Source organism: Xiphophorus hellerii, chromosome 21, assembly GCF_003331165.1.
Source record: "Xiphophorus hellerii strain 12219 chromosome 21, Xiphophorus_hellerii-4.1, whole genome shotgun sequence".
NCBI classification, from domain to species: Eukaryota; Metazoa; Chordata; class Actinopteri; order Cyprinodontiformes; family Poeciliidae; genus Xiphophorus; species Xiphophorus hellerii.
The window spans coordinates 6,929,276-6,951,798 of NC_045692.1; the positions used below are offsets into that span (position 1 = coordinate 6,929,276).

Below are 22,523 nucleotides of genomic sequence, written 5' to 3' on the forward strand. Positions count from 1 at the left end.
AGGTGAGCCGCGTAATTGGAGCGCTTTGGCTCTGATGGAGAACATCGCTAATGGAGGGATTCAGAGGGAGCCATTGATCATATTGATCAGCTGGGAAATGTTGATGGTTTATTAGAGTTTAGATTGCTATTGTTATTGATTCAGGTGGTGGCAGACTTCCGGGTATTTATACTAATTTACATATGTATTTATGGAGGCAACAGGGCTTTATGCATCCGATTATTTTTGTGTGCCACTCTTTTCAAAATTTTTCCGCACGCCAAGTTCTAGTGTGAAAACTGCGCACTCTTTTATGCACGAGGCCCCTGATCTGGCCCAAACTATTATTCCATTTTTTTTTTGTCTGATAAAACAGAAAAGAACTTTCTCCCCTCAGGTGTGCTTCATGTTTCTGTTGCAGATCACGTCGGAGGCTTACCAGGAACGAGTGTGTCAACAGTTCTGCTTTCTTGTGGAGCCACAGCGAGCGTTTCCTGTTTGACCATGGACACTTCAAATGTCATAAGAGTTCTGGTTTTCTTCCTTAAGAAGAAAAGCAGAAGTTGTTTGTTTTATAAACAACTTCGCACGCTGATGACTTTGGAACATTTTATTGAAATCCAGGATGCCTACCACGATCTTACAGTATTACAACTCCAGTGTTACATTTGACCTTCATTCCCATTAAAATGCAGCAATTAATCCATTTCTATAAAAGACACAATAATAACAATTCAACATGTCCGTTTCAAAATGTTCTCCTTCACATTTAACACCCTTCCAATTTCCAAGAATTTCTTTCCCAGTAATTACTTTTTCCATTTGCCTTCATCCACAATAATTATTATAAATTCACATCAGATCCATGGCTCCCATCCCGCATAAACTCTGCCAAGCACATTTGGGTCCATGGCCTGGTCCAGCAGGCAGTCCACCTGCTGCTCCACAGACAGGCCCGCGGCTGGAAGCTTCGCCCGGACGTTGTGCTCCTCAGATCCCAAAGCCACTGCCTGCATTCCTTGGAAGGCGAGATCCTTTTCAAAGCCCAGCTTCAGCTCCTCGCTGATGAAAACAACACATCATGGGACACAAATAATATGTTTACAGGGTTATAGTAACAGTCTTTGTAGTAGCTGTGTATAAAAAAAAAAGTTCTCTGCAAGGAGAGTGCCTTGCCCTAGATTGTGGGACAACTATTCTTTCCATCAAGTATTGGGAAGAGATTTTATAAACCATGTACAGAACTCACAAAAAGCTTGGGATATTTGGCTTTCAGTAGAAATTTATGGAGAATGTAAAAAGTTCACAATACAATTATGAATGTAGGGCATCTAAGTAGAAGCAAGCAACGGTGGTTTTCCTCAACTCAAAGAAGTCAACAACACCGGTGGATCTGCCACAACAAAAGATGTCAATACCTCCATAATCATGTGCCCTTGAGCATCAAGTCCAGCTTGACAACGACAGCTCGCACTGTTCACAATAACCCAGGCTTCAGCATAGGTATGGCATGCCACCCTTGTTGAACAAACAGTGCTGTCCTTGATGTCTCCATCATCGTTGGCGGCCATTATTTCTGCTCGGCACGAATCGACTTTCCATCATAACATCACTGATGCCCTCTGGTCCCTTGTCTGGTGTAAACACTTCCTTACCCAAGCAAGACGGTGAAGCCTGTGCCTGGTGGTGTGGTCAGTTACCTTGCAGGTTATTTAGCAAGCAGATCATGAAAATGTTTAAGGTCTCAAAGGGTCTGATGTGACACTTGGGTGCCTCTCACCTCCCTTAAACGGGCCAGGAGTTGAATGGCATTCATCATCCGTTACCACAGGGTTCTGCTCACAGTGAAGTGGCCATCAGTGTGGGATGTAACTAAAGGGCCTCCACTTCTAAACCTTTCTGTGACTCTTCCAGTCTTGCTACAACCTTCTGATGTCACTCTGAGCTCAGTGGCCACTTCCGTCTGAGAACTTCCTGTTTAAAGACCCGTAAAGGTTTATCTACTGTTGAACTGTTATAAGTCGTCAACTTGGTCTCATGATGTCAAATTATGAACAGCATGAGGATATGACTGGTTAAATATCAATTCTGATTGAACCAGGACATTGATGGTCGATTCACAAATCAGCTAAGAGATTCTAAGGTAAAGACTCCAATGACACTTGGAGCGCCAAGAACCACCTTCATTGACCGATCAACATGCTTCAACTTGTGGCCTTCATAATTGCAAAACACCCAAATAGTTTGTGTTTAAATAAAAACAAGACCATACCAAAAAAATTTTTTAAAAATCAACTAAACCAATCATGCATAGATAGGTTGATGAATCAAACACCTGATGCGAATTTTACTGCTAAGTTCCTTGTTAGAGAACAGCAACTTGAGCAAAAGGTACTGAAGCACTGAACGGGTGGACATGTGCTTTCAAAGGTTTAGAGAAGGCCGCCTTAAGTTCACCTGTTAGGGTTCTGGTGCATCTTCAGGTCATCCTGAAATTTCACCCGAAAGCCAAATATCCTTCACTTTGTCAGCAGAGTAAGAACGACCTTCTATTTACACAGAGATTTGTGTTTGTCAAAATTTGGAGAATGTTAAGAGGCAAGAATCTGTTTTGTTTTTTTTTGCCAAACTCTATACATCTACCACCTGAGGGAAATGTTGCAGGTCAGTAGAAGGGCATTCAAATAGCAGCTGATGTACTCATAATGAAAAAATTTAATAAAAAACTACATTATAAAATGTACTTGACCTTCAATATGAACTCCTTAAGATCAGAGTAAATCCCATAAAACACACAACGATTTGAAAGTACCTGGTTATTGTGGCTGGATTAGCGCCCTCTAGTTTCCTTCTGGCGAAGTTCACCTTCTGCAGAGGAAACCAGTTGATTTCTTTGGTATTTACGCTCTGGGTCCATGTTCCTCCTTTCTTCAGCTGTTTCACCTCAAAGTTCTGCATAAAACCAAAGGAGAAAAAAAACAACTTTTTTATTGTACTTTGAAAATAAAGAGTTTTTCATTTAAACTAATTCAGACATACAGTATTAAGATTTTGTCTTTTCTTTTTTTTTAGCAAATTACTCACAACATGAATCCCAGAATAACCCCAGAATGAACATCTATTTTAGAAAAGGACAGAAGAGGTTATATTTAAGGTTGACCTATGTGTCATGTTAGTGTCCTGTACTGCAGGAAAGCAGATTACTGAGGTCAATCATAATTTTAACATCCAAAATCATAACGGAATGGAAGAAAGAGCAACAAAACGCAACAGAAGAGAAGAGAAAATAAGTCATTTTCAGTTGAGGGAAGCTCTGTCACAGTAGTGTTATTAATAAAAACCTCAGCAGGTGTTTTGGTTACCTTCCAGTCCAGTGAGGGTTCCTTCACAAACACATCCATGGTGTTGAGCAGCAGGTCCGGTTCAGCCCTGAAGGCTCGCAGGGAATGGACCATGGTGCTCTGGATCAAACCGGACTCCTTCAACGGCTGGATCAGATTCACAAACTGCTGAGTCAGCCGGAAGGGCATGAGCTCCGGCACCGCGAGGAACTGGAAGCGAACGCAACATTCCACATTCAGACCTCGAGTCCTACCTTTACGCTGTCTTTACGTTTGACGTCATCGGGCGTACCTGTGTGGCCGAGCCAAACGCATGGCCGAAGTCGATGCCGATCATACCACCGGTTTCCATGTTGATCATGAAGTTGGAACGGTGGCGGTCTCCGATGCCGAGAACCCAGTGGCTCACGCACAGCAGAGCGTGGGAGGTGATGAAGTGGGACCGCAGCGAGAGGAACGCCTCGGGACCGTTGCACATCTTCAGGAAAGCTCTCCTAAACATAAAACACAAGACCAAACGATCTCTAAACAGGCCAACGCCAATCGCTACATCCGTCGCGAAGTTTCTGACGTACTTAAGCAGATCGCTGGGCACGTGCTGCAGGACTTTGAGGAAATTTCCCACTGCGTTGTCACGCTTTGCTTTCCTTGTAAAGAGAAACACGGATGAAAAAGTGGGATTAAAATTTCACACTTGATACAACGGAGACACTTTCCCATGTGAGCCCCAGAAGCACACGCAATCTTCAACCAACTTACCTGTACGACAGTCCGTACAGGCTGATGGAAGGAGCGTCACCAAAGGTGGAGAGCCATTTATGATAGATTTCAGCACACCTGAAACAGAAGGAAGCAGCTGAGGGTATTCGGAGATAAGTAACATGTTTAGGTAAGCAAGTTATCGATTAATGACTTAGTCTAAAGTCGTTTTCTCTTGTATCAGAAGGGCTGACCATCTTTTGAGAACATAAGATTGCAACATTTTCACGTTGCAATTTTCCTCCGATATGCCTCTGCTATTCTGTCATCACATCCTCGCCTTCATAGAATATCAGTAAGTTTTGGTTGAGAAGTTGATTCGGCTCCATCGTGAATCTTGGTCGAATGAGCGATATTAAGGTGAAACTTAAGATGCTTCTCCAGTGCGTGTATTTCACACACCGGACTCCGTTTGGACCGTTTTTCTTTCGTTTCCGGTATGGCCCTGCCATCTTTATTTCTGTATCAACTGGCTCCACTTATGACCTGACCTCTGCTGATCAGTCGCCAAACTGCAGCACTAAAAAGAGGACTTTATTAGTTAATCAATTAGAACTAATTTTAATCTAATAAAGCATTAATCAATAATTAACTGTAAGCCAATTAATTGTTGGCTTCCCTAAAAGCATTACAAACGGTGTGCGGTAATACTTGAATAAGACCTGATTTATTTAATAAACTAATTAGCTTTCCATGTATCTGAGTGACGTTTCCATAGTACTGAAGATGAAAAGCTAATTATTCATGTTGGTAATGCTACACACACTGTACCTTTGGACCTTTTGCTGCTCGTCTCCCGTCATTGTGTTCTCCAGGAACTCTTTTAGCGTGCACGTATTTTCCATCCACTCAATCAGACCAATTCTAGAAAGGAAATAAAACCTTACAGTTCTTTTACAGTAGGAGGCAAATATGTTGCCTCAGGAAGGACGTTGATTGATTGCGTTCTACCTGAACCCCCTAGAAGTGTATGTAGCAAAATGAATAAATGAGTGAGCAACATTTGCGTCCAGTACCTGGTGGTTATGGGGATAACTTGGTAAGTGCGGAGCTGCAAGCCTCGGCGTGTGCAGGACGTGTCGTGGCTCAGCACGATGTTCATGACGGCGAACAGCTGCTCGATGCGCTGGTCCTGCCGCAAGTCCTCCCCGCCCTTTACCAGGAAGGGGTGGTCCCGCTCGTCGTCCCCGCGGATGATCAGACGCTTGGGGCGACGGATGGAAGACATCACCTTTACCTGCGAGACGCATGCAGGCGCCAGGTTACTACTGGACATTTAAATGTGCTCCGGTTTTCGGTGGACGTGGGAGAAATGCCTACCCTTTCATCAAAGCCAGTTATTTTTGCATGGTACTCCGGTAGCGGTTTAGATCTCCCATCATACTGTCCTGCATTTAAGAAAGGTGGGCTCAGCTTTACAAAGTATGCTTTTCACATATGAAACATTAGGATTATGATAACCACAAGGCATATGACTCAATGCCATAGATACACATTAAAACCACAGGCAATAGACAAGTTCACTTTAATCCAGTTGCCAAACCTGGAATCTCCAGCTCGTTGCTGAATGGGTCGGCTTTGAAGCCGCTCAGCCAGGGCGAGTACTCCTTCAGATTCCCCGGTTCCTTCTGAAATCCACGCATGGATTCCATCAGCTTAGTCACCTCTTGCAAAAAGTTTTTGTTTTTCCTCTTCTCGAAAAGATTGCTACCATTAGGTCCCAGGAGTTTCTCCACATCTTTGGAGAATTTCTGCAAGGACAACAAAGAGTCCAAGGTCACCTGCTGTCTTCTTTGATACGACAAGTGACTTTTTGGCATAAATTGACTTATTTTAAGATGGTGATGATATGCAACGTAAAGGAAATGCATCAAAACTTTTACTAAGTTCACTACATAATATGGTGCTGATTATTCTCCGGAACAGGACTATGAAAACAATTTGAAGCCTGTTAGCTTGATCATTAAAAAGCAGTGTAAAATAACCAAGAAAAGAGGTACAGTAACGCGAGGAACCGACTTGTATGAATTTCCTGCGAAACCCTCCGTGGCCCTGGGTGTTCCGATCGCAGAGCGAGGAGCGCATCTCCTCGTACATTTCACCCATCTGCTTCTTGTTGAAGGTCGACTTTTCCATTTCACTGTTCACACTCTCCCACCAATCCTGTCCGAAGCGGCAAAAACACAAAATGTTAAAAAAAATCCTAAACAAAAACAACCGTTTGATTTTTTTTTTTTTTTGTGGTGTGAAAATAACCTTAAAAATCATGTAAGGATTTGTGAGCTGCTGCAGGGCGTCCACGAAGCTCTTCACAGCGCCTCCTTTGTCCAACATGCTCCTAAGCCTGTTTATACATAAGGATTCCCAAAAAAAAAAAAAAAAAATTATGAGGAATAATAAAAAGAGACTTACTTTTGATGAAAAACAAAAAACCCAAGAAGTCAAAGACTACCTGTTGACAAATTCCTGCTGCTGGTGTCCCGTTACCGACTCCTCGAAGCGGTAACTCTCACTGCTGATCATGAGGGCGTAGACCAGCGCCTGAGGGTAGCTCCTGGCTATCTGCTCGATGCAGTGCTGCACGGCTATCGCTTCAGGCTTGTCCAGCAGGGCCACCATTTGGCTGATCCAGCTGATGAGTATCCAGCAGGGAATCGACGCCATCTGAATACAAGCAGCAGAGAGCGATTGTGGAACGTTTTATTTGACAGTTCCACGGATTTCTTGGATTTTTTGCCCCCTTTGCAACTGGTCTCAAATATACCGCACGATCGGGTGAACGAACCTCTTTAGTCATGACGTCCAGCGTTTCCGATGGATACAGCTCAATAATCTGCAGCAGCCGTGGAAACAGGAGGCGGGCCTCCTCACAGTTCATCTTCAGAGCTTTCAGCATGCTCTCCACCACGTGCACCGACAGCGCCACGAGGTCCGGGAACTGACTGACTGCAGGCAAAACGCACCGACAGGAAGAAAATGGTCGCCGTGAAAAACACTGAATCATCTAGAAGGGAGGAAGAATCTAAATGACTTAAATAATGGTTTCGTTTAGTGTTTTTCCCCACGTGTTCGCAACAATGAAACGTCTCCACATTTTGTCCTGCCACAACGGCAAACTTCAGCATATGTTATTATGAGGTGGAAAGATAATGATTCACGAATGGAATCTGAAAAGTGTGGTGTGCTTTTGGATTCAGAATCCCTGAGTCAATGCGTCGCACAACCATCTTTCACTTCTCTTACTTTTGCCTCCACATCTGGAGACAGAAATGTTTCACCACTTGATTGGGTCTGCAAATCCATAAGACTTGAGCTGAACCATTTACGGCCGTGACTGTAGCACGTTAATTTTGATTAATTAATTAGATCAATTTCAACGTGTTGAACTTGCCTTAGACATACCCACGTAAAGGGTGTTGAATACAAATGCATGACAATCTTTTGCACACAATCCCAGTGCAATACAATGAAGCTCACGGTTGCAACAAGACAAAAAAAAAAAACAGAACAAAAACAAGCAGGAAATGCTTTCGCAAGGTGCTGTAAGCGTGCGGCGTCAGTCACCAGTGTCGTCCTGCTCCTCTTCTCGCAGCAGCTTGTCGCAGAAGTTAGCCAAAGCCATGTACGTCTCCGAGACGCTGCTGGTCTCCACGAAGTCGTGAGCAAAGGACTGGAGCTCCTCATCGGCCTTTCTGCTCGCCTCACACAGCAGCTTCAGGGCGTGCTGCTGCAATCCCACCTCCACTTCCTGCAGAAAAAAAAACGGTTTTTCAGTTTCAGACAAGGAAACGTGAGACATTTCACTGTGTTTTGAAAAGTGTTTTTTTTCCCCTTTTTTTAAAGCTGGAGAAAGACCAAAGAGTAGAAGAGTACCTTTGGGTTTGGACTGGGCTCTGCAGCTCCTGAAAGCCTGACAACGCTCTCTTGTTTCTCTGCGGCGAGCGTTCCCAGGACGGACGGGCTTCTGCCCACCGCCGAGGCCAGGATGTGGAACGACGTGCCCTGGAGAATCTTCTGCCGTCTGAACACTTCAGAAGTGGCGCTCTGACAGTCCGCCTCGAGCTCCTCTGGACAGGGAGAGGAGATTACACAAAATCTCATTCAAATATGCAAACATGAAAAAATTCAAAATATGTCACAGAGAGGGAAGTTCTTATTCATGGTTTCTATCTGAAACAGCTTTAAACCCCCCTAGTGCCAAGAATGAATGAAAAATGATCCAATGGAGAAGATTAACGTCGTTGATGATAAAATTTACGAGTACCAGTGGTAGAAAAAAAGCTAGCAAACTAGCTAGCAAGGGTTTTTGCACTTAAACCATGATAGAAGCAAAAAAGCTCAAGTCTAACTGGTAACTACCTGGCTAATATAGCCTTGCTAGCTAGCGAATGAATATTAGAATATTAGGCATCCTGCTAATATTAGCAAGAACACTTGGTTCTGGTTCCTAAAAAGGAGAGAGGAGAACAATTAGCTAGCAAGCTAGCTGTCGAGCTCGCGTTTTTGCCCGCTAGTTTTTCCTCCTGCCTCCAGTTCAGGAACCAGAACCAAGTGCTCCTGCTAATATAGCAGTAACTACTGTTATATTAGCTGTTAACATAGCGGCTATCTTAGCAGCTAGGAAGGGTATACTATCAACTAGTTACAAGTAGTACAAGTACCAACTGACAGAAAAGACTACATAAAGTAATATGTAGAGTATTCTTATACATATAATATACAAGATTAAATAGTCCTGCCACCACAAAATTTAAGACTTGTGATTGACTTATTTAAGGCCAATTACCTTTTTTTTTTTAAAAAAACAAAACAAAACAAGAATTTAAGACATTTTAAAGTCTTAATTTTAGATACATAAACTGAAGCCTTTTGAAAGGAGTGCAGACAGGTCTCAGAAATAGGTGTGCCTCCTATTACCGAGGAGGGGGATGGTCTTCAGCATGGCACCGATCTGCTCTATAGCCCCCTGCGTCCGGCTGCGCTTGTGGTTGTAGCTGCTGAAGCTGTGCACCCAGCGCAGCAGCCAGCCTCTGTTGCTTTTGGCTTCCTTGTGAAGTTCCTTCAGCAGCTTGGTGGTGACTGGGAAGTTTTTCTGAAAAGGTTTGAAGCTCAAGATGAGTTTGACACATTATAATGGCTTTAAAAAAAAAAAAAAAAGAAACCTCCAATGCTTCCTTACCTGCTGACAGGCGCTGTCCGCCATGTGCAGCTTCATGGTGAACTTGGAGTCGTTCACGATCGTCTCGACGTTGCGCGCCGGGTCTTGCGCCTCGTCCACCTCCATGCTGTCGCCCCTCAGCTTTTCCCTAATCTTGTCCAAAAAGAAACACCTGCAAAAATAATGAAAAAAAGAGTCAAATTTGTAGTCAGCTTTCACAGCTGGTTTTCAGTCCCATCCTTACCGAGATGTGATGATGTCGTCCCACACGATCACTGGATCCACTTTGGTGTCGGGATACCGATCAGTCCAAGACCTGATGAGGCTCTTAAGAGAACCCACAGACACTAATAATGTCAGATTAAAAGAGAAAACAAGGTTAGAATATATTGAAGAGTTGCAGAAAAGAAATATATATTTTTTTTACATTTCAATTATGATGGGCAACATTTTTCACTGCAAAAACACAATAAAAGACAAAACTAACTTACAAGCAACTTCTCAGGAAGATACAGGAGCTTGTTTTAAATCAATAACTTATTAACATTGATGAGAAAGTATTAGCTCCTCTTGCAGATTATTTCATTTTTAAAAATGGGAAAAACATGGTAGACATGCCATAAATGAAACAACATGCCAGCGGAACTACTACTTTTTCATCAATGAAGATATAATTACACCAAAAATACTTGGTAAGATTAAATTTTTTTTTTTTATCTCATTGGCAAAACCTTTCCATATCTTCGATCACTCCCCGATATTTCTAACAAAACTTGAAATGTACTAATAAATTCATCACCACGATGGTCCCAAGAGTTGGTACATCATTAGGTCAAACCTCATTCCATTTTGCTGCAGCCAGTGATTGGAACAACTTTCAAATAACATTAAACATTATGCTAACATTGACGTCAGCATGGTATGCTAACGTCAATATCCAAGTTTACGGTTTTGAGAGACAAGACAGCCGGATCTCACCATCTCCTTTGATGAAGAGCAGAAAGTCCTGGATCTCGGTCAGCGCCTGCACCGGCTGCAGGACGGCCAGTCGGCTTTGGGTCAGGAGTGTATCTACGCTGGAGTAACTCTGCACGAGGCAAACAGACGGTGTAAGACTTGGCAATCTCTTTGTAGGAAACTTTTTACCCTAGATTAATTGGATAAAATCCACCAATCTTGTAAACCCGGTCCTTTATTTTGAAAACCAAATGTTGAATCAGACCCAATCCAATAGCCCAAAAGTATTACATTTCCTCTGATGAATGTTTGCAAACCTCTTGGCCAGTACCTACGTTTTGTCTTTTCTATCCAAAGCAAGACTTGGGACAAACCTCCATGAAGAGCTGCATGGCGTGGTTGGTGTAGTACTTGGCGCGGTCGTAGTCCTCCTGCAGGATGTAGAGCAGGCTGAGCTCCTGGCTGTGGTGACTCTCCAGCAGCTTCTTGCGCTCCTCCACCCTCATGGCTTTGTCGATGAAGCTGAGCAGCGTTTGGTCGCTCTCGCCCAACTGCAGCTGCTTCAACATGCTGCGAATCATGTGCTGCAGGTACATGTCCTGACGGAAAACAGACCACTTTTAGACCCACGCGCCTGCAATTTCTGCATTGTTGCTTTCCGTTTAGATAGCAAAAACAGCTTCTCTCTTTTTTCTTTTTTTTACACATAACCCCATTTGATAAGAGACTAAGAGAACAAAGATGCAATCAATAAAACTGTTTTTAAGAGAAACATAAGCATGTATGTAGGAATATTTTGTACCAACTAACATACAGATAAAAATGTAGAGTCATGGCCGAACGTTTCAGCAGTGTGGCCTTCAAGTTGAGTGGAAAACATCACTACAATAAAACATGGTGATGATGGTGGTGTGTTTTTTTCCTCCAGCTGGGATGGATGACACCAATCAGAGTTTATGGAACGATTAATAGGCTATTCCCCCCACAAAATTGGAAAAAGACGGTTTTCCCAGCCAGAATTTAGATAAAAAATATCCATGTAAAGAATCCATGTAAAGACTTGAAAATTAACACTCACAGAAGTTCTTGATACAATCCAAATTATTTTTTGCTTGAGTCACGGAAAGTGAGAACAGTATGGAACTGAGAACACAGCCTTGAGGAACTCCCCAAAAGTTTGATTTAGAGAATAAGACAAGAATGCTAAAAAGTGAAATGTGAATTACAAAGCTACTAAAACCTACTTGTAAATATAAAAGTGTGGTTAGAAACTAATTAAATATTTTGTTTGTTGTTTTTAATTAGAAACATGCGAAAGAACAAATCTAAACATACTCAAAGTAGAGCGTAACATTTGCCTCCATGCACAAAAATTCTGGCCGTGACAGAAACATTTTGAATTATTGACAATTATAGATGAATATAATTCCTTAATAATTTTGTGTGGCCTAAAACACAAATAATGGTTGTATGCTCAAAAATGTGTCAAAAAGTAACTTTTTGCTACCTGGTAGAGAGGCTCTGACCACATCCTCTCCAGGTTGGGTGGCGAGTTTTCATCAATGTACACAGTGGAGCAGTACTGAAGAGACTTCCACTCTGTCAGCTGGTTATACGCCTCCATAGCTGCAATTTCCCAGAAATCCTTCTCGGAGTCGGTAGGTTCTCCATCCGGCCAGTCCTCGGTGTTCAGCGCCTGCCAGGACGGAAACACAGTTCACACAAAAACAATCAATCCCCGTCTGGGTTGAGCTTTTTTTTTGTGTGTCGTGATCCGTTTTCTTAAAAATACTGCAGGATTCCAGCAGCAGTACCGCCACAAGAGGTTGCTGTACCTCATTGTAAAGTTTCACGGCTTCTGCAAAGTCCGTGTTGGCTTCGGCTTGGAGCGCGGAACAAGTGATCGACTTTGTGCCGACTTTCCCACCGAAGATGCCGCGCACAACATCATAGTCCTCCAGGTCCCTGTAAAGTCTGCAAAAAAGAACAACCAACATTAGCCAAACCAAAAAACATTACAGCTTAACTTTTTAAAAGACAGTCTAGACTGAATACAAAAGGTGGAACCAATTTCATTTTTTCTGGCCGATCACTGATATTTAAAAAATTCAGATTCTGGCCAATACCAATGTTTTTGTGTGTGAAAAGTCACTAACAATTGGAACAAACTCACTAAGTTGACAATAGTGGAGTGACTATTGATATTGTGGTTAAGTCTCATCCAATCATGATCGGACAAAATTTTGAAAATCTGGGCCAATTTACCAGTGGGCCCTTATAAACCAACTTTTATTTTAATAAAAATAAATAGATATTTTACAACTTTATCCATAGGTAATTATTCTTTTTTATGTATTTAGAAATATAAATTTAAAAAAATGTAACTACTTATTCTATTCATCCATTTGGGGCCTTCTAAATCCAGGGTTTCTGGATTTCACCAACTCAAATTTTAAGACTTTTTAAGAGTACAATGAATTAAATTTGATACCAGGAATAAACAAAAGAAAATTGCCCATTTTATGTAGTATTGCCTAGGTTTTTTGCACAGAAAACACGTAGCATCACATATGTTGCCACTGGCAACAGAAGTGAGTCAGTGGCGAAGGCGAGCGTCGTCCAGCGAACTGGCGATAAATTTCTCCTTACCGATGACAGACGCAAAAAGCCAGCTAGCAGGATTTATTAGCAGCTAGTTAGCGGTAGCCTCACAGAACCTAATGAAGACTCAAACTTTCGAGTCTGTAATAAAACATATAAGATTTAATAGTCCTGCCACGACCAAATTTAAGACCTGTGATTAACATATTCAAGGCTAACTTACAGATTTTGTAATGAATTTAAGACATTTTAAGGCCTTACTTTTAGATTGATGAATGTACGACTTTTAAAGGATGTCTGACAGCCTGAAACCTGTTGCCTCTGGGCTCACCTGGCCAGGTGGATCCATTTGTTGGTGTCCGGAGGGATTTCTCGTCGTCCTCGCGCCCGTTTAGCGGGGCGCTCCTCTGGCTCGGCGGCGTGGAGCAGACCCTCCTCCAGCAGCAGGATGCCCGACGGCTGCTGGAGACTCACCAGGCAGGTGGAGCTGACGGCGGCCGGATCCAGCTGCTGCAGCTCCCTCTGCTGGTAGCACATGTCCTAAAACAACAACTTTTCATCAGTCCCCATCACAAAAAAAGTTCTTTTTTCCCAGACCGTTTCTCATTCTCACCTGCACGCATGCTATGAACGGTGGGAAGCAGAGCGTGCTCTTATTCAGGAATGTGTTCATGTTGCACCGCAGTTCCTCCTTAATTCTTCCACTGTCCTGCGGAGTGTGCGTTTTATCCATTTCTTGGAGGATGCCGGCAAAGAGGGAGCTGAAGAGTTGCTTGGCTAAGATCGGGTCTCTCTGAATGACGAGTAAAAATATCCATTGTCAAAAACAAGGTAATATTTTACCAGATTTTCTACTGCAGAATCAGCCTTGCCTGAGCTAAAGCTTGAAGGGGAGCGATGAGGCTGCTGTACGGGATCTGGATATCTGGGAAGTCGCCCACTCGGTAGTTCCTATACAGAGTCACCTGAGCTTCTTTCCGCAGCCTCTGGTCAGCTTTTTCTTCCTGCGGGAGAAATCCAGCCGACATTAACGCAAATAATAAACACAGACAGACGCTGGTTTGACCGTCAGGGAGCTTGGACCTCGGTCTGACCTTCCTCTGTCTCTGTTGTTGGATCTCTTTCTGGGCAAAACCCAAGCTGACTTTCTCCTGGTCCTTCAGGAATCTGCGCCTCAGCCTCAGAATGTTGCTCCGTTGCTCGTTTTCAGCTGGCGGACAACAAGGGGTAAAAACATCGCGGTGCATTCAGGGTTTCAGGGAAATGTTCTCGTCAAAGTTACAAACATTTTCACGTATTTTCAGAATTGATTTTTAGACCATTTTTGTTAAGTGCAGATGCAAACGTTGAACTGTGTGAAGATGGACAGATGGAAAGCATCTACTTTTTGAACTGAGTATGAAAGGTTATTTTAGAATAATAGTGATAATTTTAGACTTTATTTGTAATTCCCTTTATATTTTCAGATGTCAAAAGGATACAAAAGTCTAAAAAAAACCAAACAACCAATTACAATTGATAAAAATAGCTTCTTTTTCCCCCCCGGTTTTATTTGTAGCCTTCTGATATCTCAAAATATAAAGGGATTGTAAATAAAATATATTATTATTATTATTATAAAACAAAACTTTCTTTGTATTCAGTTTAAAAAGAGAAAAAAATATTTGTTTTCCATCCATCCATCCTAACAGCACAAGTTTTGCATTTACAATTTTAAAAAATGATCTAAAAATATAAATATAAATAAATTTAAATTCTGAAAATATCTGAAAAGGTTTTGTCATTTTAACGAGAACAGATTTTAACAGTGTTTGACAAGTTTTATATTTGATTATTACTCCTATTTTTGAACCGTTTTGACCTTTTGTTTGTTCTACATGGGTAAAGATTTCGATCCGGTTCCTTTAAAGCCAACCTCGGGTGCGACTGTCCACCTCGTCCGTGGACGTCGTCAGCCGCCTCAGGCCGAAGCCTTCTCCCACCGGTCGTCTCGCCGCTGCCTGACGCTCTGATTTCTTATCGAACACAAGCAGCGAAGACAGAGACTCTGCGCCAGCCGAATAGTCTGCCAAGGTGTCCACGCTGCTCCCAGTTAGCCAGTTGTAGGCCTTGCGGCGACCTAGGAAGGACAAAAATAAATAAATGTAGAGTTTAATATTACTTCTTGTTGTTTGCCAAACATACGGGCTGCCAGCAGTACCTGGTGCTTGGGTTTGGCTAAACTCTAAGGAAGTCTGTGTTGCTCTGAGTTTCCCTTTCATGGATCCGGACTGGGAGGCCCCTGCGCTCTCCGGGCCCTGAGAGCTTTGGGTTTCGACAAACATGGGTGTCATTACTGTGCTCCTGAAACGCCAATTTGAATCAATGACGTAGTCCTGCAGAAAAAAGATGAATTAAAAACATAATTAGGAGCTCTATTTGGATCTCCTGAATGAAAAAAAGTAGGGGAATTGTGCGAGGACCTGGAAGGTGCACTCTGACAGAGGATACTCAAACATGTTCCGCGTGAAGTCGGGGCTCTGGCTGGTCATCTCCAGCAGCAGGTTGGTGGCCAGGCTCAGAAAGCAGCGTTCTATCTGGCAGGAGTACAGCGAACGCAGCACCGTCAGCATCCGCTCCAGGGTGGCAGAGGGGAGGCGCTTCTCCTGACTCCAGAAGTTACGGACGTAAAGCCTGGGAACAAGGGAGACCGTCGAGTCATTCGACAAATCGAGTAGTAGCAACGTCTCATTTGGCCAAGGTTTGGACTGGTGGCTGCTCACCGAAGGCCTTGATTTTCCTCTGAGAGTCCTTGAAGTAAAGTTTCTTTTGCTGCATCCAAAATCTCCAGCGACGTTTTGTCTTTCATGCTTTCTTCGTCGCTACGGGCAAAAATAAACACAGAACAACCAAGGAGACTCAAAATTTTAAGTTTAAATTTGAAAAGTTTTCAAGACTTTTTACACATTTTAACCAGAGCTGCCAATAAGCGAGAGCGGTGCGGAGTGACTTTGGGTAAGTCAAATCTAAGATGTTTTTTTTTAAAAGGTTTTATTGGCTCTAGTGGCCTTTATTTGATAGTTAATTGACAGGAAAGTGGGTAATGAGAGAAGGGGGAAGACATGCGGCAAAGGTCACCAGGCCGGGAATCAAACCTGCGACAGCCACTTCGAGGACTAAGGCCTCCTTATGTGGGCTGTGCTTAACCCCTGCGCCACCACAGCACACCCCAGACATTTTAAAGACTTTTTTAAGGCCAATCATGAACCCTGCTTTGATCCAGCTCGACACATTGCACAATAGAAGACTGACCCATAGTTGTCCTGGATCCACATGAGGATCTCGTACATCCTCTCTTTGCAAACGGGTGAGGGGTGAGAGACGAACGTTGTCACTGCTCCCAGGAGCTCCTGCAGTTCCACCGGAGTCAGTAGGGCAATTATCTTGTGTATGATATCCAGACACACCCTCTGTCTCGCTTCGTCCCTGAGAGAGGCAGAAATAAGTTCAGCAGCTGCGAGTTTGACAAACTAAATGACAAATCCCAGTAAGATTTAGAAGATAATCCTGGACGTTTCAAATGTTTTGGTGCACTACAATTCATTATTTGTAGCCCAGCTGAGAAAGAGAACAAAATAACTATTGTTGGAGCAATTGTATGTTATTTTGAAAACACATTTTCTGGTATTGCAGGGTCTCTGCAGGTTTCACCAACTCAAATTAAAACTTTTTAAGACCATTAAGAATGGGATGTAAAACTGGTATCTCCACAGAATGCAGGATTATATCCACAAAGCTAGCTAGCAAAGGTATGTTAGCAGTGACTGGTAGCCTCCAATGTCTTGAGTCACAAAATTTAAGATCTGTGATTAAAGTGTATAAAGCCAACTGGCAATTTTCAAAACGAATTTAAGACATTTTAAGGCTAACTTTATCATTTTAAGGGGGAAATGCACGTTATTTAGGGAAAAATCTGAACTGCAGTTGTTCAACACGAGTTCAATCAACCCCCCATCTTTGTTGTGGTTTAGAAACTAATCACAATCTAGGTTACACTTTCAGGAAGGGGAAAACGACACCTTCCTGAGACATCTTCCAGATGTTTGGGACCCACCTGTGGCTCATCATCTGGATGAAACCTGAGCTCTTCAGCTGCAGAAAGATGTCCGGGATCACATCGGCTCGGCTGAGCACGCACTCCAGACAGAGAGTCTTTAAGATGCCGTGCAGCTTCGGCAGCAGGTAAAACACATGATTGACGAACCTGGAAGTAAAAAAAAAAACAATGTATATATGGCTGTGGTTATCTTGATGGAAAAAAAAAGGTCACAGCTGTTCCTTTATTCACCCACCGATCCATAAAGGGCGGGAAGTGTTTGGTCACTTTATTCAAGCAGATGATGAACTTGTCATCCAGGTCTTTTTTCTTCAGATCTGTTATCTTGGTTGCAGCGAGATTGAAAAGTTCTTGCTGTTGCTGTTATATGAGCAAATAAATAAATTTTAAAAAAGCATCAGTAGAAATATTCTAATGTCTAAAGGAACACATAATTAGGCAAAAGGAGATAAAGTCATTACATCTCCTGTTTCTGTCATGCTCTTCAGACCGAGGCCGATAATTTCCGCCGCAGCCGAGTAGACGTCTTTATATCTGGTAAAGGACAGGTTGTTGCCGAGCGACTGGATGTACCTGAGCATGCAAAGCACAAAGAAGAAAAGAGAGACCTAATAGGTCAACAAGCGCCACATGATGTGAATTTAACACCACACGCAACACAACTTAAATGCGAGCACATTTTTGTTAGCAGGTAGAACATCTGAGCTGAAAAAGGTCGCGGTCGCGATTCCCACCTCTCGTATTCGATTCCGCACGAAGCGTCGTAGGCGGGCAGGTTGTTGGCCAGGATGATTCCCAGCAGCTGGAGTCCGACAGAGTTGTCTTTGCTGTTTGGGTCGGTGCCGCAAAAGCGGTCATATATTAGACTAGCGAGGGGAAGAATAAAAATTTATTTTTAAATTAATGAATATAAATAAGAAATCCTGTCATTTTACAAACGTTTCATGCGGATTCCCATGATTTTCTTGCATTTCGTTGTTGAATATCCAAATTTCTGTTTAAATTTAACGGAAATTTAAGTCACACATTACTGTCAGCTAAACAGCTAAAATATTTAATTACTCTGAGAGATTACCAGAGGGTGTCCTCTTGTATTTGTCAGCTTTTACTTGACAAATAAAAGCAGGAGCTTTTAAAGAGACAGAGGCCCGATTTTAAGGGGTTGAGTTACAAAGTCAAGCTTTTTTTTAAAGTTATATTTGACATATATAGCATTTTAACTGAAGTTAACATGGTACCTTGATTGTGATATAAAACTGCACTATGTGCCTGGAAAGTACATAATACTGCCCCTCTATTAAAAAATATGACTAATGCAGCTTGTCACATGCAAAGTGTGCTCAGTGTGTCACCTGTAAGGCACATGCAGGCAGTTTTTCCAGCACTCTACCAAAGTGCGGATGATCTCCAGGTTGTGGCGGAAAACGGCCCTTTTCGGGTGGAAGCTGTGCTTCATCAGAAACTCCAGGAGCCGATTGGCGAGGACTTTGTCTCTGGGGTTTCCCTGGAATGGACGTCGTTAGTGAGATGATTGCTAAACTGACTGAAAGATGGCAACATCTCTCAGCATGGATGCTCTGCTCGCCTCAGTGCACTATTGCTTTGCAAGGCATTTCAATGCTCTCCTACTCACTGCTATGGCAGGCCCCAATAAAAAATCTAATATATGTAAAAATTTCTAGCCTAACTATACATTTATTCCCATTGAAACTGACTACAAGGAGGCAAGGGAAGGTTGTCCTGTCTTTATTCTCAGCAAGAAAAAACATTTATAACGAATAAAACAAGGGTGTTTAATATTAATGCTGCTTATTCTGTAATTACATCACCTTTATTTTCAAAGAATTAAAAAAGTTGAAAATTTCTTGTTAACGAAACACAATCTAACATTTTTTGACCAGTGTGTCGGCTTCACAATCAAACTGCTTTAAAGTGTTTCAATGACCTCATTCTACATAGCTTTTTCAGTGCTGTAAATTTTAAAATCCAAAACTTCTGATCTTTTGAACCTCAAGGGTTTCTCTAACCTTTGGCGTGACCAGACCGGTCCAGGACAGAACTGTGACCACGATATCCACCACCATGAAATGGATCCCCGCTCCTCCGTTGCTTCCAGACACGACCAGCTGCAGCAGCGGCCCCAGCCAGTGCTTGGCATACGGCCGGAAGACCTGCAAGATAACGAATAACAGCGTATAACTGTGGGGTTGCTAAGGTAAAATGCTAACGCGTTTACGCCACCTGAATTTTTTTCCCCACACGTTGCTGTGTTGCAACTACAAACGTTTTAAAGCAATCTATCAGGATTTACAGTGATGGGTTGTTACAAAGTAGCGGGCGACTGTGATGCGAAAGGATAATTATGCACAATTTTAAGCAGTTTTAAAAAAATTTTAAGCTGCAATAATCAGCGTGTATTTTTATTTAATCCCCTGTACTTTAACACCTAAAGAAAACAGAACACAAAAAATTATTTATGCCAAATTAAATGTTCTTGATAGCAGTCCGTCTTACAACACATCTGAAGAAGTCTCTGACTGAAGGTTTGGTTGCTTCAGTCTCATCACTATATGCTAAGAGCTCAACTGATGGGCAGCAGAGACGATATTTCACAGTAACATGTCCTGCTTGATGCTATAAGTTGTTGGCCAGCTCAGCTAATCCGCCTCATTTGCTTTTGCTGCTTCTCTTTAAACAAAATGTCTTAAAAAGTCAAAGATCTAGCAAACAGAGTTTAGTTGTGTGTAATCTAAATCCAGATTACCTGGGAAAACTGTAGAACCAACAGCATGTAATATACTGTATATGCAGTATATGTATATACAGTACAGACCAAACGTTTGGACACACTTTCTAATTGAATTCAATGAGAAGATGTGTCCAAACCTTTGGTCTGTACTGTATATATATATATATATATATATATATATATATATATATATATATATATATATATATATATATATATATACACAGAATTAAAGTTTGAGGTTGATATGTAATAAAATGTTAAGGGGTGTGACTACATTGTGTCATTCACCTCCTCTGTGTTGATGACCAGCTTTGAGATGAAGAGTCGGATGTTCAGAGGCGTTGCTGGGTTTGCCAGTTTCCCGTGCAGAAACTTCATCCACGGCGGAAGCTCGTCAGGCGTCGTTCCCTGTTTCAAACGGAGCGGACGCAATAAACACAAAGTTCTGTGCGTGTTCTTACAGCGATCTTGCTTTATTAAAGGTGATTCGTGTGATATTTTGATGCGAGGTCACAGATTTGGGCAAAACGCAGCCGACCTGCTCGATCTTAGGCGTTATGTTGCTCCTCTGCATGTGTTGTATCAAAGCCGTCATGGTGGCCATGCATTCGTGCTGGTTTAGCTCATCCATTTCCAGATCCACCATCCCATCAGGGGCGGGACTTCTGTCCTCAGTTTCCTGCACGAAACACAGGAAACACAAACAACCGCAGCTCAGCGTTATCACACATCGAAAACCTAAAACAGGACCAAGGCCCGTCACCATAAGAAATTTTGCTGGACGGTAAATTGTCCCAGAGATTTTTAGCAATAAATTTTGAGACCATTTTCAACTTATAATAATAATGGAATATTAATGCAAGTATACCCACTCAAAAAAAAACCCAAAACAAGCAAACTTGAATTTCTAAAGAATATTTAATAGTGGAATTGGAAAACATTTTAAATATTCAAAATACATCTTTGCAACTAAAATGGCAAACTAAAATTTAATCAGGAAAAGGTCAGTTGGGAGTGTTGTTAGAAAAAACGGGAAAACTGATCACTTTGTACTGAGTGTCCAATGTTTGCAATGTTTTTCAAAATGGCAGCTCTTTAACAATATTAAAAGGGAGGATTTCTTTAATGACCGTTGTTCAAATATACATTATTAAACTTATTTTAATTTATGAAGTAATTAATTGATTTATTGCTTAAATTGCTTATTGTGGCAGGCCTAACCGGACTTGTACTAAATGACAAAATGGACTTTTAATGAAATATTTTAATCGATTCAGTTCAGTTTATTTATATGGTGCCAATTCACAACACGTCATTTCCCCAAAAAAATTTAAAATAAAATAAAACCAGTCAATTCAGTGCAATCAAAACACACATTCCAACTGATTGTAGTTATCAAACCATGCAGTCAAATTCAGAAGATTATTCAAACTGGCTAAAACGTTTTCCATTTAAGAAAAGGCGGCACACTGAATCAACTTTGCAAATAGTTTTATTTTTTAACGCGTTACTGGAACATGGTTAGCAGAAAATAAGGTATAAAAATAAATAAATCGCCAAACCTTTTTCACCGCGGTGCGTTTGTGTCCCTGTGGATTCTGGGAGCTGAAGGAGAAGCTTTGGACGCCCGTGGAGAAATCAAACTGACTCATCTCCTCACTCAGGCTGCTGTCGGCCATGTAGGACTGGGAGGAAAGATACACCGGCGCTTCTGTGGAAACCCGAATGGCAACAGCACCAGGCAAGAATTGGTCAATGTAGTTCTTGGGGAGGGGGGCGGGAAATTGAAATAAAATCTTAGATCGAAATGTCAAAAGTTCAGAAACACTGATGAGCTCGAGTCCTACCTCCTGTCTCATCACTGACTTCTTTTCGAATCATGAAATATTTCTTCTTCCTCTCCAGTGGGACCTGGAGCAAGACGAAAACGATATTACATAAAGTCGCATGTGAAACTGAGCGCATTAGGTTCAATCATTTCCAAAATGGCAAACCTCGATTTCAATGGGAAAGCTGTAGGTGCGCTGGACGTCGATGATGTTTTCAAGAATGAACTGATTCTGGGGGGGGATAAAAAATACAAAATAAAAAGTTGAGAAAGTTTCTTTGGTAATCACAATTATGCTCGTTTCCCCCCCAAAAAACAAAGCTGGGTCACATTTAAAAAAAACTTATAAAAAAAAAAAAAAATGGATGCGCAAATAACTTTAACCATAAACACAATTTAAATACAGTAGATGTTAAAACCTATACATATGGATGCAATGACATGAAATTTGGGCCAATATTGATATGTGATATAAATATTGCTGCTATGGGTGATAACCAATATATACCGATTTTGTATAAATACATATATATATTATTTCACTATCCTTTTGACACCCTGAAGAAAAAAAAAAACACCACACCATTGCTTTTGTGATTCAGTTAAACTACCCACAATCCTGCACTGCATCACTATCACTGTCACAAACATGACCAACCTCACGACTTACTGACACTTTCAACAAATGGGTTAAAAAAAAAAGCATTTCTTATAAAAGTCACATACTGATGCTTTAATGCGGGTTTCTCATGACTTTCTAAGACCTGTTCCGGATCCTTTTCACCCCCTGTGGGATCAATAAAGTGCTTTTGAATCGAATTGGACGCAGGGTTAAATTGGAGCACCTTCTCTGGTTTCTCGCTGAAGAGGAAGCCCTGGTAGAACTTGGGCTCGCTGAAGCTGCAGCTGATGACGGCCATGGCGCAGTTGTACGCGGCGCAGTGGTAGCCTCTCCTGAGCTCCAGCAGCTGCGTCTCACCGGCCATGTTCTCCGTGAAGGCTTCGAAACACGACCTGCGGTTTGCACGAGTCGAAGATATTTAAGGATTCTT

At 42.0% G+C, this 22,523-nt stretch overlaps 1 protein-coding gene across 1 annotated transcript in view; it reads right to left on the bottom strand.

The window, feature by feature from the left end:
- Positions 1-574: 574 nt before the first annotated feature.
- The window catches only part of prkdc (protein kinase, DNA-activated, catalytic subunit), a 42,353-nt gene continuing 20,404 nt past the window's right edge, over positions 575-22,523 (bottom strand). Inside the window, exons 43-86 of the mRNA XM_032551202.1 lie at positions 22,317-22,485; positions 21,638-21,703; positions 21,491-21,554; positions 21,206-21,354; positions 20,182-20,322; positions 19,932-20,051; positions 18,919-19,062; positions 18,244-18,395; positions 17,626-17,757; positions 17,353-17,464; positions 17,127-17,251; positions 16,889-17,038; positions 16,087-16,260; positions 15,558-15,656; positions 15,258-15,468; positions 14,996-15,170; positions 14,711-14,914; positions 13,890-14,005; positions 13,668-13,799; positions 13,409-13,588; positions 13,127-13,335; positions 12,030-12,168; positions 11,702-11,890; positions 10,569-10,793; positions 10,216-10,324; positions 9,482-9,584; positions 9,259-9,409; positions 8,997-9,171; positions 7,953-8,146; positions 7,644-7,827; positions 6,865-7,025; positions 6,532-6,743; positions 6,336-6,423; positions 6,099-6,242; positions 5,623-5,830; positions 5,400-5,467; positions 5,096-5,316; positions 4,851-4,943; positions 4,080-4,157; positions 3,896-3,967; positions 3,613-3,814; positions 3,342-3,530; positions 2,792-2,931; positions 575-1,041 (exon numbers count right to left, since the gene is read on the bottom strand). Coding sequence (XP_032407093.1) covers positions 837-1,041; positions 2,792-2,931; positions 3,342-3,530; positions 3,613-3,814; positions 3,896-3,967; positions 4,080-4,157; positions 4,851-4,943; positions 5,096-5,316; positions 5,400-5,467; positions 5,623-5,830; positions 6,099-6,242; positions 6,336-6,423; positions 6,532-6,743; positions 6,865-7,025; positions 7,644-7,827; positions 7,953-8,146; positions 8,997-9,171; positions 9,259-9,409; positions 9,482-9,584; positions 10,216-10,324; positions 10,569-10,793; positions 11,702-11,890; positions 12,030-12,168; positions 13,127-13,335; positions 13,409-13,588; positions 13,668-13,799; positions 13,890-14,005; positions 14,711-14,914; positions 14,996-15,170; positions 15,258-15,468; positions 15,558-15,656; positions 16,087-16,260; positions 16,889-17,038; positions 17,127-17,251; positions 17,353-17,464; positions 17,626-17,757; positions 18,244-18,395; positions 18,919-19,062; positions 19,932-20,051; positions 20,182-20,322; positions 21,206-21,354; positions 21,491-21,554; positions 21,638-21,703; positions 22,317-22,485 — 6,574 coding nt within the window. The 3' untranslated portion in view covers positions 575-836. The remainder of the gene's footprint in view (positions 1,042-2,791; positions 2,932-3,341; positions 3,531-3,612; positions 3,815-3,895; positions 3,968-4,079; positions 4,158-4,850; positions 4,944-5,095; positions 5,317-5,399; positions 5,468-5,622; positions 5,831-6,098; positions 6,243-6,335; positions 6,424-6,531; positions 6,744-6,864; positions 7,026-7,643; positions 7,828-7,952; positions 8,147-8,996; positions 9,172-9,258; positions 9,410-9,481; positions 9,585-10,215; positions 10,325-10,568; positions 10,794-11,701; positions 11,891-12,029; positions 12,169-13,126; positions 13,336-13,408; positions 13,589-13,667; positions 13,800-13,889; positions 14,006-14,710; positions 14,915-14,995; positions 15,171-15,257; positions 15,469-15,557; positions 15,657-16,086; positions 16,261-16,888; positions 17,039-17,126; positions 17,252-17,352; positions 17,465-17,625; positions 17,758-18,243; positions 18,396-18,918; positions 19,063-19,931; positions 20,052-20,181; positions 20,323-21,205; positions 21,355-21,490; positions 21,555-21,637; positions 21,704-22,316; positions 22,486-22,523) is intronic.